Raw genomic sequence first — 17,360 nt, forward strand, 5'->3', positions numbered from 1 at the left:
CCCCTTTGGACCTTGGCGAAGGCAAGAGGAACAGGCTCTGCCGATTTCCTGAGGAAGGCATGCATGGCTGCATAAGAAAAAGGATTTAGACTCTGGGCTATAGCCTGGCTTGAAGCCAGAGTCCACATTTGGATAATACCCCAGTATTCACCTTATCCTGTGAGTGTAGGTCTGTTTTTTGGAAGGAGGGTAAGACTGGCTGTTTCCCGCTGGCCTGTGCAGGGAAAAAGTAGCATGGGAGCCCCGGTGTTGCAGCTGCGGGACAACAGCTGGTCAGCAGCCCCCATTCTTTTCCTTTCTCATCTTTTCCTCGCTCTCCACCTATCCGATGGGCTCAAGCTGAGAAACTATTGGAAACATTAAAACTGCTGTGTGGGGAGGCAGCATCTGTCCTTGGGGGCAGTGTCACCATGTACGTCAGGGGAACATCATACAGACAAGCAGAAGTTGTACACAGCAATCCTGTCCTGAGTCCGCATATTGTTCAGCCACTTACTTTTCTTTGCATTCTGATGTACTTATGTTTCAATCTGGTAAATTGGTTTTCCTTCTTGCTCTGTGGTAGATAGTTGAGTTTTTCTGCTTGCTTTAATTCTATGGCCCTCCAAAGTCTCTTAAGATGAAATCTCATGTCTGAATCTTGTATAGATGTGTACACAGAGAAATGGAAGAGTTCTCTGGTTGACTGTTTCGTGAGTGGACCCCTTCAGTTCAGACTGAAAGTAACAAGAAAAGTTCAAATAATTAGAATTATTCTTTTCCAGTAATGTCTACACTGTACTACATGTTTTCCACCCTTGGAAGCAGGTGCACGCCAGTCTGGGTAGCTCATGACCCACAGAGAGACAGAGGTGAATGACACAACGTAGAAGTGATATGGCTGCATCGATAGCTGGCCATTTCCTAGGAAAACAGTGTTTAAAATAGCAAAGCAGTTAGCTTTCCAAAGAAGAATTTTTTGTCATTGCTCATTTTGTATGTTGGTACTGTGGAGAAGCTCTCATGGTAGTCCCACCTGTATACTTGTATGCACTCACATCTAGTCCATGGGTGGAGCAGATCACAGTTTACGCCAGAGGTTGACAGGTACTGGGGAATTGGGACACACAGGGAGATTTATAAGGTATTGTCATGTGATCCAGAGGAGACCGTGACATTTTATTTACATTGCTGTCCACCATAACTGAAGGTGGCTTAGATGAATGTTTTACATCTGAACTGGGGCTGGCTATAAGCATCTACTTGGGCTGTGAAAGCATCTGCTTGGGCAGTGACCACAGCTCAGCCAACAACTTCTCGGACCTGACCCGTACCTGCGTGAAGTGTCCTTCCGTCACAGCAGGAAGTGATGGCTGGGCAGGGTCTGGCACCGATGAACCCACTTCCCTGTCTGAGCTCTCTTTTTGTCCCCACTCCACTGGAGATGTGGTTCCCAACGCTGAGCAGCTTAAGGCTGGGCTTGGGTGGCACTTGCAGTGGGAGCAGCTGTGGCTTTGCCTTGCAGAAGAGCTGCTTTGTGCATGAGTAGCCCCATGAAGGGCAGCCAGAGACAGAGGTGGTCCTGCAAAGGAAACAGCGGGATATCAAGACAGTGGCTGAACAGCAGGATGTGGGTGTGAGGAGAACTTAAAGGACATGTGTATCTGTGGAGGAAGAGAAGACAGCATAGACCCGTGAATGTGAGCGAGCAATGCCAGATGTGGGTGCAGGGAGGACGCTATTTGAAAGTGAGGATGTCAAACTTTTAAACTTGCAGTGATGGACAGAGGTTTCACCGCTGCGTGTGCTGTGCTGGCGAGAGGCCAGGGTGTCTGCAGAGATGGGAGGTCATGTCCGAGGGTCGGGCCTAAATCTGGTGGACGCACAGAGGTTGTGGGGGAAGCCACCGCACAGCTTAAACATATGAAGCTAAAGGGAAATGTCACAGTCAGAAAACTTGTTGTTTTAGGAATCCTTCAGAAATAACAATCCTGTTTTGCATTGTAGGACACAGATATGGACGTGATTGTTCAGAAGGAAATATTTCCTGGAGTACATGTAAACACTGAATATTTTGAGGAGGAACAAAAGGTTAACGAGCTGAAAAATGAAGTGGCTGAACTGGATATCGTGCTCATAAATGAGCAACTGAAAGAGCTGGAGGTATGGAAACGGCAAAGCATTCCTCACTATTAATGTAGTGATACACTCACAGAAGTATGATTCGCTCAGGCAGAACAAAATTGTTGCATGCAGTCTTATCTGAGGTTTGACTGTGTGATTAGGCAGTTTGTGTAAAAGGTCATCTGCAAATACTGTGCTTTAATGCAAATATGTCCATCCTGTATTTCATACTTCTTTCTGAAGTGCAGTAGTATGTACACCTATGACTGCACGTGTGTTTCCCTTATGTGCACAAACGTGTGTTCGTTCACATGTGACTACACAAGCAAGTTTGTCAATGTAGCAGTATTTAGCCATACTTGGTGATTAAGCCAAAAGTGGTTAGAATTCTCTTGTAATCCTCTTTCTGTGGCGGTTTTGATTGTAGAATTTACACACAGAACTGGAAACGTGGAAAGCAAAATCTTTGTGTCTGAGTCAAGAGGCAATGCCCAGCGCAGCAGGATCGAGCAGAGCAGAGCCTGCGGTGCCCTGCTGGGACAGGCTGCTTCAGGAGCTAGACGCTGTTAAGACAGTGAAGCAACAACAGTACTGTTTAGTTAATGAGTACCAGAAAAATCTTTCTGCTGCTCAATCCTCAATGAAAAATTTGTCAACAGAAAAAGATAACATAAAAACGTAAGTATAGAGGAGGTTTTCTGTTAACATTGCAGAACAAATATGGGCCTTAAATTAATGTTATGAATGTAGCTAACCTAGACTGAATTTCTCCTGCCAAACCTTAATGATGTTGAGATAGGAATATGACATTATGACATATCCATCTCAATAAAGTTAGGTAACAGGAGAACTCAGAAAGGTTTGTAAGTTGGTACTAACACTGCATCTAAGGCATTTCAGCAGCCTTATACAGAAATGTCATTGGTGGTTCTATGCTACCCTCTAGCAACACCTATTCATTTTACTTTTTAGGCAAAATAAGGAGATGGTTACTGCACTAAAAAAACTGTATAAATGTCATACTAAAATATTTTTTCAAAAATATGGCACATGTGAAGTGTTAATTATTTTTAAGATGAATTAGCTAGGAAAGTGGAGCACTGGATTTTTTTAAGGATTAATCAATTCTTATTTGTTGCTGAGTGAAAAGTCTCATTACTCTGAAAATTAACCTTGTTTAATAGAAGGAATGCTGTATTCTGTGGCAATAAGTAAGTCTGCAATACCAATCCAAAGGTAACCAATGTTCATGAGATATTTAGTACCTGTTATAGATTAGCCTTGAAAACATGGAACTGCTCTATCAATCATAATAGCGAATCACGTTAGTTTGAAAACCTTTAAAATGATTTATACAATCGTTAATCTACAGCAAAGAGATTGAAATGAACTGAATAAAGATCTAGCTGTTAAATGTAATTTATATGGATATTTCAGATACCCTGGAAGCACAAGACAAGTTGATAAACTCCTCCTAATTCATCCTGAATAAATGGGAATCTTTGAAGTTATTCTTTTAATTAAGTTTTATCTTCCTTTTAAATCAAACATTGCTGTAAAATGTTGTTAGTTCACTTAAAACTGATTTAACATTATTGTTGATTTTAAAAAATTTATTTGTTATAACTTTAAAGAGATGCTACAATCTCTTAGGAAAATAACACGTTATATTAGTATCTGCTGCTATTTTAGACAATATATATTAGAAAGTATCTTTTTCTGCAGAGATATCTAGAAATAATGTTACACAGATAAGCAAGGAATAGCCATACTGCAATGGTTGTATAAAAAAGCGGTGACAGAACATTAAGAGATACATGTGAATCAAGTGAGTGAATCATTTTCTGATTGGTGCTGTTCTGTTCTAAAAATGTGTCTAGTCAATGTTTTAGATTTTTTTTAAAACCCTGTTAATATTTTTGGCAGGGGTCCTATGAACAACACAGCTCTCCTGGAGAAAATTAAAACGTGTATAGAGTCATTACACAGAGAAAGAGATGTTCTGAACCAGCTAAAAACTCAGCAGGAACATTTATCTCAGCATTTAACATGCATGGATAAAGTATTAACAGAAAGCCAAATGAGGCAACTGGAGCAATGGTGGCAACACATGGAACAAGCAGTGCAAAAGAAGCATGATCAAGTTGTGGCAGAAATCAATGAGTTTAACCTGCTTATGAATAAAGCACAGGATATTCAGAGACTGATACAAGAGCAGTATTTACAAGGACAGTTAGGTCCCTCAGCGGGAGGAAAAGCCAAATACCCTGTACTTTGGAACACAGAGCTACAGGACATTAAGCATGGGCTTTTTCTATTAAAAAGAAGAATTGAACTGCAGATGAAAAGAATATGGAGTGATCAAGAAAAGATAAGTTTGGAAAATTCCATACACGATTTGCAGAGCAAATTGGAAGCATTATCAGAGCAGCAAGCTCCTCAAGAGGGTGTTCAGCTCCCTAGTCCCGCTCTCAAGAAAAACGAAATGACAAGGAGGCTGAAAGAGAATATTTCATGGGTCAAAGATTCACTGTCCTTCCTTGATCAGAAAGCAGCACTTTTCCCCAATGACGTTAAATCACAGATCAGAAATTGTCAGCGGATGAGGACGGAAGTCCTAGGCAGAGAGCCTGTGGTTGTATCACTGGAAGACGAGCTTCGGCACATCGGTCCCGACTTAAAGCCAGAGGAGATCACTGATATGACCTTCCTTCTACAAGCACTGCAGAATTCATACAAGGCTCTTGTTTTAAAATCAGCTCAAAGATTACAGCAGTTAGAGCTCCAGCTGGAGGAGAGGCAAAAGCTTATTAAAGAAGTAGAAAAAGTTCACAGTCAGCTGCGAAACGCTGAGACACTTGCCAGGCCTGACGTGAACCAAACCAGCACGTGGACAGAATTAAGCCATCAGCAAGCCATCTTAAAGGAAATTTTAAAGGAAACGCAAGGAATAGAAGGGCTCATCTCGTCCCATTGTAAAGAGAGCCAGGCTACAGCTGGGGAACTGAGCTTATCTGAACAATTATTTCTGACTGACCAGTTAAGAAGTTTGAAGAATAGAGCAAGGAAAACACAGAGGCAAATTCAGAATAAATGTCGTGAAGTGGAAAAAAAGATAGCTCTTTACAGAGAATTTTCCGAAAGAGTAACTTCATTGCAGCGAGATCTTAATGATCTACAGTGTGACGAAATGAACGTGGAAGGTGAATTATTAGGTGTCAAGCAGGAAGCTAAGGATAAATGCAAAGCACTTAAAGAAAAAGTATTAGCTTTTCAGTCTAATTTGTCACAAACAATGAAGTATAAAGAAATATTTGAATGCATAGGTCTAAATTGGGACTCGCTGCAGCTTGATGAATTGCAAACTCAATTTTTTAAAATTAAAAATAAAATTGAAGAGAAGATAATGCATTTTGATAATGTTATTAGGGAATGTGATAAGCTTCAAGCATTGGTAAATGAAATTCAGATTATGACATCTAATACAAGAAGAGAAATTAACGTACTAAATGATAGCTCTAGCTCTTCTCCTGCTGAGAATCTTACATGTGCACAAATTCTGCTTCATACAATTCAACGAATCATGAACTTAACCCAGGAGGTAACAAATCAAATAAACAAAAATGAGGTATTTGATACATCATTCAAAGAATCTAAGATGCAAGAAATAAAGAGCCTGGAAAAAGATATTGAGGGACTGAATCAGTTTCTCCAAAACATGGTCTCTGGTCTCCAGTGTGTGAACAAGGAAGATACCCAGAGTGAAGCAGAACATATATTCCACACAATAAAGCATATTCAATCAGAGCTCCAGAAACCACTTCTGGTAGACATGAAGATGATACAGTATGAAAAGATGAGATGGGAAGCAATCCAAAATATGGTACCAGCAGTGTTTTCTGCTATTAAATGTATAATGGAAAAAGAGAGGAAAAATCAAGAAGAAAAATCTGGTATAGAAACAAAATTAGAAGCACTGCAAGATCATGAAATACAACTGAAGACAGATATTGCAGCCCGTGTTGTAAGTATATTTAATAAAAGCAAGGTATAACCATATGTCTTTTCCCAAGATTTGGGTTAGGCGTCCGAAAGTGTAGTGTTTATATTTTCATGATTTACATCCTCTGTTTAGTATAATAACTGAATTGGACCAACATCTTCTCTGCATTGATGGGTACGAGTGGAATAATGATAAGAAACTAAAGATGCAAAGAAATTTATTGTATTTGGTTTGATTATAATCAAGCAGGGGGAATTAGCACTGGAAGAGAAAGGTAAAGAGGAGGAGAGAAAAGGTGGTGTTGAAATATTGGCTTGAGGAGAGTTTGGGAGCAGGTCACCCTTTATTGTTCTTGGGACTTAGTTAACTTCTTCAGTAGCAACACTGATGCAAAAAAAACAGTTGTTCTCTGTTTCTACTATAAACAGAGATCTGATCATTTGAGAATGTTCAAGGAGGGTGAAGAGCAGCAGGTTGAACCAATGTGATGGGGCCTCAGGGAGGGGAGCAAAGGAGACAGCTGGGATCCAAGGCTTTAACACAAGTACACAAGGCATTGAAAAGGCCTTGTTGGAGCAGTGAACCAATTCTTGGTGCCCTTGTCAAGAAAGATCCATTCAACCTGGAACAAGTGCTGTTAGAGGCGTAGGGGAAGTAGAGGGCATGTCTTGCAAGGGCTGCTAACAAAGCTTAGTTTGCTCAGCCTGGTAAAGCGAGGGCGTGGGGGAAATCTAGCTGAGAAATATAACTAGGCTGGAGGTAAACCTAATAGATGGAAATCACCTGGTTATTCTAAAGGGCAGCGTTGATACAAGGAGAAACGGTATAGGAATAAATTTAGGTTGGAAACCAGAGGAGTGGTGGCCTTTAGAGGAGAGAGGATATCCTCTGATGGACTAACAGGCCTGCTGCCAGAATTTCTGGTTTGCTGTGCTTTGTGTGCGCTGCTCAGCTATGACGTGTGAAGCACCATGCCAGCATTTCTCTGCCTTGTGGGAATCCCAAGAGCTGGCAAAGTCATACGTTGTTCTCTGTATAAATATGTACAGGAAGAGGGTATAGCAAGAAGCAGCTTGACAAGTCATAGTTGGGATATACCTGCTGGAGCAGATTAGAGCGTCAACATACGGGCTTTCCGTATCTGAACAGAAGGTATCCTGCCATGTCCATGAGGGATCCTATGGCTCTTGGGTCCTCTCAATTCTGGAATTCAGTTTTCACCATCTGCTTTTTCCTGCCATCCTTCTCTCTGGACTTTTTCAATAGGCAATTCCCTCATATCCGCTGTCCCTACAGCTCAGGGCAATCAGCCCATAGGTTATAGCACAGCTCTAGGCAGGGGGGTGCCTTGTCCATGCTTCCTCACCTTCTCAGGTGACTTCTGAGAGCGTTGGTCTCAAAGACAATCGTGTATCAGATTCTGAGAAGATCATTTGGGAATCCAGAGGTGCACAGCAGTCTTTCCTGATTGTTCCTTCTGTCTTTTTTTAATCACTTCCAGAGTGCGCTGAGTGAGGCCTACAAGACTGGTGAGCTTTATACCAAGGCTGTTCAGAGAGCTGCTGAACTCCTCAGTGACTATGAAGCTAGAATTTGCTCTGCCATTGCAGAGCTTGGTGGTTTAGAAGATGCCTCTCAAATCCCACAATGGAGACAAGAAGAGTTTGACTCTGCAAAGGCTGACATAGAAAACCTGTACTCCAAGCTGAAAAACCTAGTGAAACCAGAAGATAAAATGCATCTGGAAAATACTTTAAAAGAACTAGTCAATAAAAATTTGACACTAAAGGAGATGGCTCAAAGAAAGGAAGGTGATGAGCAGAGGTAGGTTTAAGAGATCTCCCTAGATCATGTTCCTTACTGTGAGGAAGGTGATTGGTAATAAATGCAGTCTTGCTTCTGCTCTGATAGAACCTGGTAATTTAGTAGAAAGAACTGTAAGCAGCACTCTGTTGTCCCTAGGTGCTGTTGTAATGGAAGGAAAATTACCAGACAATAAGCATATTGCTAATAATTTACAATGCGTTCACTTTTAACATATTCCAGAAAATACAAATGGTGCTGGACTGAATGTGACACGGGGCCAGAATAAGAAGACAGCATATTTCCACAGTCTTTAGTTTAGTGCTGGTGCGGCTCTAATGTGCATCTTCCATGGCTCGAGAAAATCAAGACGAAACAAGACACAGGCCATAGTCTCTTTCCTTCAGATACATGCGCAGAAGAGATTTGAAGCGCCTTCAGATACATGTACAAAAGAAATTTGGGGGATAAAGGACTTTTAAATTACTTGCTGGTCATCTAGTGCTTCTGGTTCTATTGAGCATAACCTGAAAATCTGTTTTTATACAGAAAGAATTGGATGACTGTAAAGAGTTTGGTAATAGAGAAGAGGTGATAAGGTATAGAAATAAGAATTTTCAGCTGTGCAGATCACACTGTAGGGACAAATAGAGTGTCTGCTACAAACTGGAAGCTCATTTTGGGGCATGTCTGAGGAGGATAAAGATGTAGATGTTAGGATCAAGACACATAATTCTTTCAGCAACTCCATGGCTTACGTTTGAATATACATACCTATATTTCATTACCTCTGGGGCATTTTATGCCTGAATCTCTAATATATCTCAGATATTGAAACTGAAATGTATAATAAATGCTATTTTAAGGCAACTTGCAAAATAATTAGTAAGGACTACTAGTTCAGAAGACTTTTTTTTAATTCCAGTCAGCATTATGGTTGGAGAGAGGAGCAACCACAACAAATTTTAATTGATCTGTTAATTGTTTCCTACAGGTATTTTGAAAAAAACAAAAGCTACACAAAAACCAAAGATAAGGTGTGTGATGATCTTAACAAACTGGAAAAGGTGCTTACACAGTCTTTGTCCCAAATCCCAATATCTTACAAGGAGGCCTTGGAACATTTAGAAGAAAGCAAGGTAAAAGGCTCTGAAGTACTTCCGAAACATGTGCAAAACAATGATGCAGCTATGCTCATCAACGTATGGTATCAGAGTAGAAAGAAGTGGGGTTCTTTATCCTGCATTTACATATGTAAAAAAACCACAGGATCTATTTATATACATGTAAATATTCAGGATTATGATAGGCCACATAAAATAAATGTGTCTTTTTGCTGTGGAAAACAAATGCTATCTGTGATAGTACTGCATTTATGTCCAGATCCCTTACTGCTTCTTTGCAGGACTGGAGCTGATCACATTTATAACCTTGCTGTTTTCCCTGAGATGGGAGAATCAGAATTTCTTACTTCCCCACCCAGCACAATCTTGCTGCCTCCACACCCTATGCTTGCTATAATGAAGCTCTTTTCTATCTTTCATCATATTACAGACTCTTTGTATTATATATCTGTGACTCTTGCTGGTTTCTTTTCCCTTCCAAATAACCAGAAAGAAGTAAAAGCAATCTAGTTTTTTGTGCGTGCTGTTCCTTGATTTGTTTCGCTTGTTTTATTTACTCCGTTTTCTCTGCAGTCTTAGCCAATATAGAATTGCCTCATGAGAAATGTATTTAATCAGCTCAATGGTTCGATTGCCATTTTAATGGAGGATCCTAATCATGTCACTGAATGCTTCATTAATATTTCTGATAGACCGTCTTGCTTTATTCATTTGCTTGTTTGTTTATTTCTCCTTTAAGACTTTAGTCTCCAGCATTGACTCAGCTGAAGATGATCTTGTGAAGCTGAGGCAGGTCTCAAGAGAGCTGACCAGACTGTGCAAGGGAAGTGACCAGGCACTGGGCAGGATTGTATCAATGCTCTGGGAAAAGTGGCTGGGTTTGCTTGAGGCTGCTAAAGACCTGGAGATGAACTGTGAAGAACTAAAGCAGGAGTGGAAATTCATCAGTGAAGAGGTGAGTTGTTCAGCAAACAGTACAAGTTTCGAGGAATGTGATGGGGCTGGGACCCTCAGCTGGTAAAAAGCTCCGTGAACAGCTGAGATGAGTGCAGAACATCATTTCCCACCCACTGATCGGCCAGTTAGCTCCAGCCAGTCTTGAATTTTGAGTCAGAAATGGTGGGGACATTTATAGTATAAATTCTTTGAACCCACGTGACTCTGTGTGTGGTGATGTGGTTTGTTAGAGCAAACTCAAAGGTTTGGGCACCCTTCAGAGGTTCAGACTCTCTGGCTACACAGTTCGCAGTAATGGTCATGTGTGTGAGTAAATGAATAATGTAATTTGAGGTGATGAAATAAAAAACACTTTATCTCATACTTCAACATGCTGTTTACTTAGCTGGAAAGAGAAACAATAATTCTCGATAAGCTCCAGGAAGAACAGCCAGAAAGTCTTAAAGAGAAAGAAAAAGCCAGCAGAGAGGAGCTGGTAGAATTCCTAGATTCTGTGAACTCATTTGAAGAGGACATCAACCGGCAGCAGCTCCTCTTACTCTTACTTCTTCACCGAATAAGAAACATCCTGAATATGCCTGAAAATACTGAGGTAGAAGCTGCCCTTCCCACCTTGCATGAGATAAAGGCAATGCAAGACCGCTGTAAAAAGTAAGTGGCAGGAAATTTCGCTCTGAAAGCCATGAAGTAGGACTACTTTTTGTTGGGTTTTGAAGAACATTTGAAAGATGTAACAGACCTGAAAAGATAATGAATGACCCTTGCTGGGTCACACCACTGTTCCATCTAACCTGTCCACTGGCTCTGGCATGGGCAACAGGAGACAGTACTTAGGGAGAACCTGAGCCCAGCCACGTCCTGTGTGGGCTGCAATTTTTGTTCAAATTTGGAAGGAATTGGGAGGGATGATGGTGATTTGTGGAGTCCCAAGCTTTTGTGAATTTAAATGAGATTCCATTTTTGGCTTGATTAGTTAAATATAATGCTATCTGATTTAGTCTACTAAACATTTCTTATTTAAAAATATCTGAAGACTCATTTTTGAAGAAACTGAGGCAGTAAAGAACAGAAATGAAGAGATTTATTTACAGAAAATAATATCAAAATACAGGCAAATGTGGTTCTGGGTGTATATTTAAAATATTAACATTTTCTTTGATTACTTCTAATCAGCATAGAGTCTTACAATTGATATGTTCCTGCTGAAAATCTTTTTTAGGTTGTACGAAAAGGCTCAGGACCATAAGGATTCTGTACAATCTGAGATTCAAGAGAGGGACAAGATCAATGAAGAAATAAATGCTGTGAAAAATTCATTACAGAACGCTGCATCTTTGTTATCACAAGATGCTCCTGAAAAGGCAGGACAGCTGGAGGTTGGTAGAGGCTCTGTTATTGTATGGGGTCTTTCTGAGTACATTTTCTTTTACACTGGGGCTTGAACTTGCTCCAAATAAAATTAGCAGCAAAATACATGTCTATCCATATACATATCGACTGAAATAGGAGACTGGCATGTTGGGCAGCAGGATATGCTTGGTCCTGTCATGTCCTTGGTTTAAGTCCACCTCACTCTGCATGGGCCAGTTTGCAGCCACATAAAATTTTTCAAATCACCAAGAGTCACAGCCAATTACATGCTTTATAGGAAGGACTGCTTAATATACCTCCCATGCACCTTCCACCTCTGCATACCTAGCAAGGGCAGTTTCAGCTGGTCTGTATTTGATCTTCCACATCAGTGGTTTAACCTGGTAAATCTCTTTGGGAAATCAAATTGTGATCCAGACCATGGTCTCTGCCAGCCTTAAACTTGCACCAACCCAATACACTTTTAACAGCTTTCTATCATTTCAGGATATTGTTGCTATCCTTCTTTGAATCCCTGACTTTATGAAATGTTATTATTCCTAACAGCTCCTGAATATGTGTTTGCTTGTTTAGTATTTTAATTACATTAGTTTCAATTTAATGGTATTAGATTTATATTATTATTTTACTTGATTTAAATTTAAATTTTATTTAATTGATTTATTCTTTTAACTATAGAACTTTATCATTTATTTATTCTAGCCTGCTAAGGCCTATTAAGAATTTGGACACCACTGTGCTGTGCTAAGTCTTGTACAAAAAATAGTAGGGTATCCCCATCAGGTACTCTCATTAGAAGGGGTATGTTGAAAGCTGGCAAAGGCCTGAGGACTTTGAAAAATACAGAAGACAAAGAACATGGTAGCATAGATGAGCATTTTTGTAGGAGTTAGCACTAGAGAGAATTGCTAACTACATATTTAGGAAGTTCTTGAGAGTGGTGAGCCAGCATTACTGTGATGAAACCTTGTGGATTTGTCTGAAAGGGCTGGTTTTTCCTCTATAATTATGTCGAAATTGAGCTGCTATTTTACTGAGTTCTTTATATCCAGGAGGGAATGCTACCAGCGCAGGTGCTTGGCGTCTGCTCTTTTTCCTCACATCCAAACTGTGCTTCTCTGGTCAAAAAAAAAATGGGAATGGACCCAAGGGTGAGTTTAGAGGTCCTGTTGCTGACAGCAATCATTGTAAGCAAGTATCAGCAATCCTCTCAAATGATTTGTTTGTCATCTCATTTATGTGACTATGTAGCAGTATATCACAGCATGCATGTTCGTTCTCAAAAGAATCAACTGAAATAATTGAAAATTTCCTCGATTTTACTTCACACAAATACTGGTAAGCCAAAATCTGCAGGGCAATTACATCCCTCCTTCCAAAGAAAATCTGGTTTCTATAAAATCTGTAGCATTATATTTGGAGCAATAGATTGCATTTATCGAATGAAAATACCTAACTTTTCCACTTCCCGATGGAAAATTGAGGTAAGGCAGTAGGTGAAATTCTAAGTCACCAAGAGATGGCGTTGCAAATGGGAAGGTGATACCGTCTAGTCCCCTAGGAGAAACATGGAACAGTTTTGATGGACAGCTGCTTTCCAGCTAAATAATACATGAAATGTGAGCATGCATTTATACACAGACGCAGAAACCATTTTGCGGAGCGTGCTTTGTTCTGGAGGCTAGCATTGCAACTGAGTCTTTCAAATGCAAGTCAGGGAATCTGTAAACGCCCATAAGTATTGACACAGTCTTAACTGGGCCATTTGACAACAAGAAGTTTCCTAATGGTGGATTTAGGCATGCAACTGTTTCATGGTTTGGGTTGGTTTGTTTTTTTCTGCTTTTTTTCTCATATTGGACCCAGTTGCTAATGAATGTCAAAGAATAAATCTATTTCAGGCTTTTCCCTATTTATTCTGTGCAAATATAATTATTTGTCTGAGGGAAAAGATTCCCAAGTGAAGACTGAGAATTACAGGATTACTATTACTCGTGATTGTAAAAGAAAAGGATGTTATTTTTCATGTCTTTCATTGCATGGCAGGAGCTTTAGATCATGCTCCCCAATAACTTGACTAACATCTGAGTTTCTCAAACACCTGAGCATTGGAGAGAGGAACCATAAAACAAACAAACCAAAGTTTCCGACTTGAAATTCTAGAAAGCCTTCAAAACAAATGGGTTTCTTCATTCTTGCTGCGAGAGGACTTAGCTCAGATTTTGTTTCTAGGCCACAGGCTGCAGACAGTTGTTCAAGTTTCTTTTATCTCATAAAACCCACATTCTTCACACAGAACTGGAAACTACTGTTTAGAAAGGAGCCTGCTGTGCCGCTCTGTGTAATTGCCTGAAAGCAGACACTTCAGCTTGAAACCTGTTGCTTTTTGTGGCTTTTGTGTTGTTTATAATAATGAAGGAATGAACACTGGCTATTAAATGTCTTTCAAAGTGAAAACGCAGTTTTGGTAAAAGGGACAGCACAAAGGTTAACATTTAATCGCAGAAGCACTTCATATGGTTCCACTGTTATACCTGTCAATAAACGTCAGTGCGTCAGGTGTTTGACATGGAGTATTATCAAGTTTAATTAATTCTTACAGATTGAAAAGCATCATTTGATTAAATGAGTGAGTATTTCTCAAGGTTAATCCTCTTGCAGAGGCAGCCAAATTAGGTTTTATAACACACAAATGACTTTTAAAAATCATAATCATGTAGGAAATATAAAACATTAAATATATATATGTGTGTGTGTGTGTGTGTGTGTGTGTATATATATAGATACAGATATATACATATATATACACACACACATGCACAGGCACTCCATAAAATTTGAGTAAAACTGGTGAAATTCTCCTTCGTGCTGTAGGAGGTTCAGAAACTGGTTGGCAGAGAGACTCAAACTCTTCAGGATATTATGGAGAAACTCCGGATCAAGTATTCTGAAATGTATACAATCGTTCCTGCAGAAATTGAAACACAGCTGGAGGACTGCAAAAAAACATTGCAAGACCTAGAAGACAAGGTAACTGTGTAATTTTCCTATTTACTTTTCTGAAATGTATAAGCACGGCAATATTTGATGACTATTATAACTATAAATTTCAACTTGAAGTATTAGTTTATTATTTTTCATATGTATTTCCCTCTTGGTGGGAACATATGCGTGAGGAAGAATTCCCTATGTTAACTCTCTCCTTTTAGAATAATCTTACACTGAACGATGTGAATATAAAAAAGCTCTTTTCATTGCAAGAGGACATGGGACAGCCACTAACAATAAAAAGCAGCTAACATCTTGGATATGATATGGATGCTCTTCCATCCTGGCTGTTTCTTAAATTGAACTCAAAGCCAAAGTGGATTGGGAAGTTTGTATTGCTTAACTGAGAAGAGCGTTTCAAAACTAAGTTAAAAGAGGATTTCAAAACTGTTTTTTCAATTTGACTTGCACATACAGTAGAGTATTGTGACTGATGTAGTTCTTTATACTACCCTTGGGACACAGTTGTGTTCCTTTAAAATTGGTCGGGGAGCTTAGATAGCTACATAATGTTGCTTCGGCTGTTTGCAGTGTTCTCTATGTACAAAGGGAATAGACAGGGAAAAAAAGGAAAATGGAGCAATACTGTAAGTAATGCTGTAAGTCTGAGATGAAATTTTAGATAGCTATAATTACCATGGTTATTTATTCATTTGTGTTATTCTAAAAATAAAAAATCTTTTAGTTCTTCCCTTTCAAAAATAATAATATTTAATGCTAATTTTAAAGGCAGCTAATCTGATAAAATTTGAAAGCTTAATAAAACAATTTTTAAACCCAGTTACTTGTTAGTGTCTATCAGATTATTCATTCATTTTATGTTGCATTAAATATTTGGAGACATGAGACATATTCATTACAGCTTATTAGTTTTAATTAGGTTAACTTTCTAGTTTCTATTTCAAAATGGAAGCAGTCTTTTCCAAACCAATAATTGGGTAGGAGACAGAAGGAAATGGGAAGTAAAACAGTACTGATGGCTTGGGGGGGGGGGGTTGTTTACTATTTTGTCACCAAAAAAAAAAAAGGATTATCCCAATGCACACATTAAATGTTGGAGCAGATTTAGTCCTGGAATCTAGACAAACTTTTGCTTTTCATATTTGGTAGTGGAAAACAATAGTAACTATCTTGGATTTTTTTTTTTAATGCATAAATGAAACAAAATAAATCCTAGTAGAACTGGTGTTTGATCTAGTTACATACTAAGAGATACCAGCATGAGTTGAATTGAATTAACTTGTCATATTTTAATGGCATCATGTTTTCTTTTCAATATGCTAACCTAAGAATGGACAAAAATTGTATTTTTGATGCCATACATTTTATATGATAAGTATAATAAATTTATCCCAGTAAAGAAGTCCTAAAAGTAAACTGCCCTACTGATGACCATCAAGCTGCATGTGTTTTTGAGCCCCCAGATCTCAGGACACAAAGAACACACCGGGACTTACAAAGGTACCAGTCCTCGGCTGGCCCTGACAGCTAAGAGGGCTTCACCTTGGGCTAAAACCAAGGACTTTCTTAGTCCCTGCAGTTCATCTAGTCCATGATAACCTGGTAGCTCATTGTGTGGCTCAGTTCTGTGCTTAGGCTGTTACTCAGCCTTGGCACATTTGCGAGTTTTTCTCTAGTTACCTAGAAAATCAGGCCCTACAGTGTTCCATTTTTCATTTCTGGGAAGTTCTGCTGGGTAAAATTGAGTTCCACATACTTTATGGGGCAAGCTCGGAGCTGTTTATTTCTGTAATAAATCTCTAAGTGAATATTTAGGAACTCACTAAACATTGATGCACTTCCATATTTCCTTCTTATTTCTTCCATAGTTTATGGAAGAAATAGCTATGAACTGAGACATAATGGTCCCATTCTAGATTTTTTTTTTACGGCTTGAATCTAGATGTGACCCTTTCCATGGTGCAACTTGACTGGCCTCCACTACGCATTAGGGAAAGGCACACTGAAGTGAAGCATCCAGCAAGCTGTGGTACTATAGCTTGTTTCTTCATGGATTGACTTTTTTGACCAGTCATTTTAAGTGAGAGGAAATAATTGAATGACATGCGAACGCCATTCACGTTAACATGTCTCCCAGCAAATATAATTCCATCCCTGTGTCTTTTAAGTGACTTGTCAAGAAAAACATAAAAAGAATTCCAATGATTTAGGTAGGGTGGTGAGCAGAAACAAACAAGCAGATCTTTGTCATCTCCACTCTCATTTTTCTCTTTACTGTGACAGGTTAGCACTGAAGTCTTGCAGAGCTCTCCTCAGTATGCGCTGAAAAGAAAAGCAGAGACTATTAACAACGGCCTTCAAGCTATTGAAAAGATGTTACAACAGAAGAGTGGAAATATTGCAAAAGCCAAAGAAATTCAGAAGGTAATTTTGCCAAAATTCTTTTGCGGGTTAGAAGATTTTGGTTGTTTTTACAGAACCTAGTTTAACAGGAGTGTAAAGGGGCCCTCCACTGATTTTTGTGTCTGTAAAATGAGAATTACAAGCAAGCGTATATGTGGTGAATATTTCTGAATTCTTTCTCATAGAAACATACGTGATTTTTTTTCTCAGCTGTGAGGGCCATGAATCACCTGCAAATGCAGAGTTTTCTGTTCTCGTGATATCAGTTCAGAGACCTTTGCAATTCCACATGTCCCACATAAAGAACAAATAACTCTACTCTTACCTTTGAGCCTGACCTTATATTTCATTTCCCCTCTCTCCACATGCAGCAAATCTGGGATATGCTGGACCTTTGGCATTACAAACTCAACGAGCTGGACGCGGAAGTGCAGGATATAGTTGAACAGGATTCCTGCCACGCGCAGGAGTTAATGGATATCTTAGTGATCCCCCTGCAGCAGTACCAACAGGTCTCACAACACGCCGAACGCAGAACTGCCATTTTAAACAAGGTAGGTGCAAACCTAAAAATGATAAGAGTGACT

The 17,360-nt window shown here is 39.4% G+C and overlaps 1 protein-coding gene across 4 annotated transcripts in view; it reads left to right on the forward strand.

The window, feature by feature from the left end:
* The window catches only part of SYNE2 (spectrin repeat containing nuclear envelope protein 2), a 188,227-nt gene that overhangs the window by 76,873 nt on the left and 93,994 nt on the right, over positions 1-17,360 (forward strand). For all 4 annotated transcript variants that reach the window (XM_064511951.1, XM_064511952.1, XM_064511950.1 and 1 more), the window contains 11 exons: positions 1,987-2,142; positions 2,531-2,781; positions 4,030-6,127; positions 7,608-7,930; positions 8,904-9,048; positions 9,773-9,988; positions 10,376-10,641; positions 11,210-11,366; positions 14,236-14,391; positions 16,654-16,794; positions 17,145-17,327. In XM_064511951.1, coding sequence (XP_064368021.1) covers positions 1,987-2,142; positions 2,531-2,781; positions 4,030-6,127; positions 7,608-7,930; positions 8,904-9,048; positions 9,773-9,988; positions 10,376-10,641; positions 11,210-11,366; positions 14,236-14,391; positions 16,654-16,794; positions 17,145-17,327 — 4,092 coding nt within the window. The remainder of the gene's footprint in view (positions 1-1,986; positions 2,143-2,530; positions 2,782-4,029; positions 6,128-7,607; positions 7,931-8,903; positions 9,049-9,772; positions 9,989-10,375; positions 10,642-11,209; positions 11,367-14,235; positions 14,392-16,653; positions 16,795-17,144; positions 17,328-17,360) is intronic.

This window comes from Dromaius novaehollandiae, chromosome 5 (genome assembly GCF_036370855.1).
Source record: "Dromaius novaehollandiae isolate bDroNov1 chromosome 5, bDroNov1.hap1, whole genome shotgun sequence".
Lineage (NCBI taxonomy): Eukaryota > Metazoa > Chordata > Aves > Casuariiformes > Dromaiidae > Dromaius > Dromaius novaehollandiae.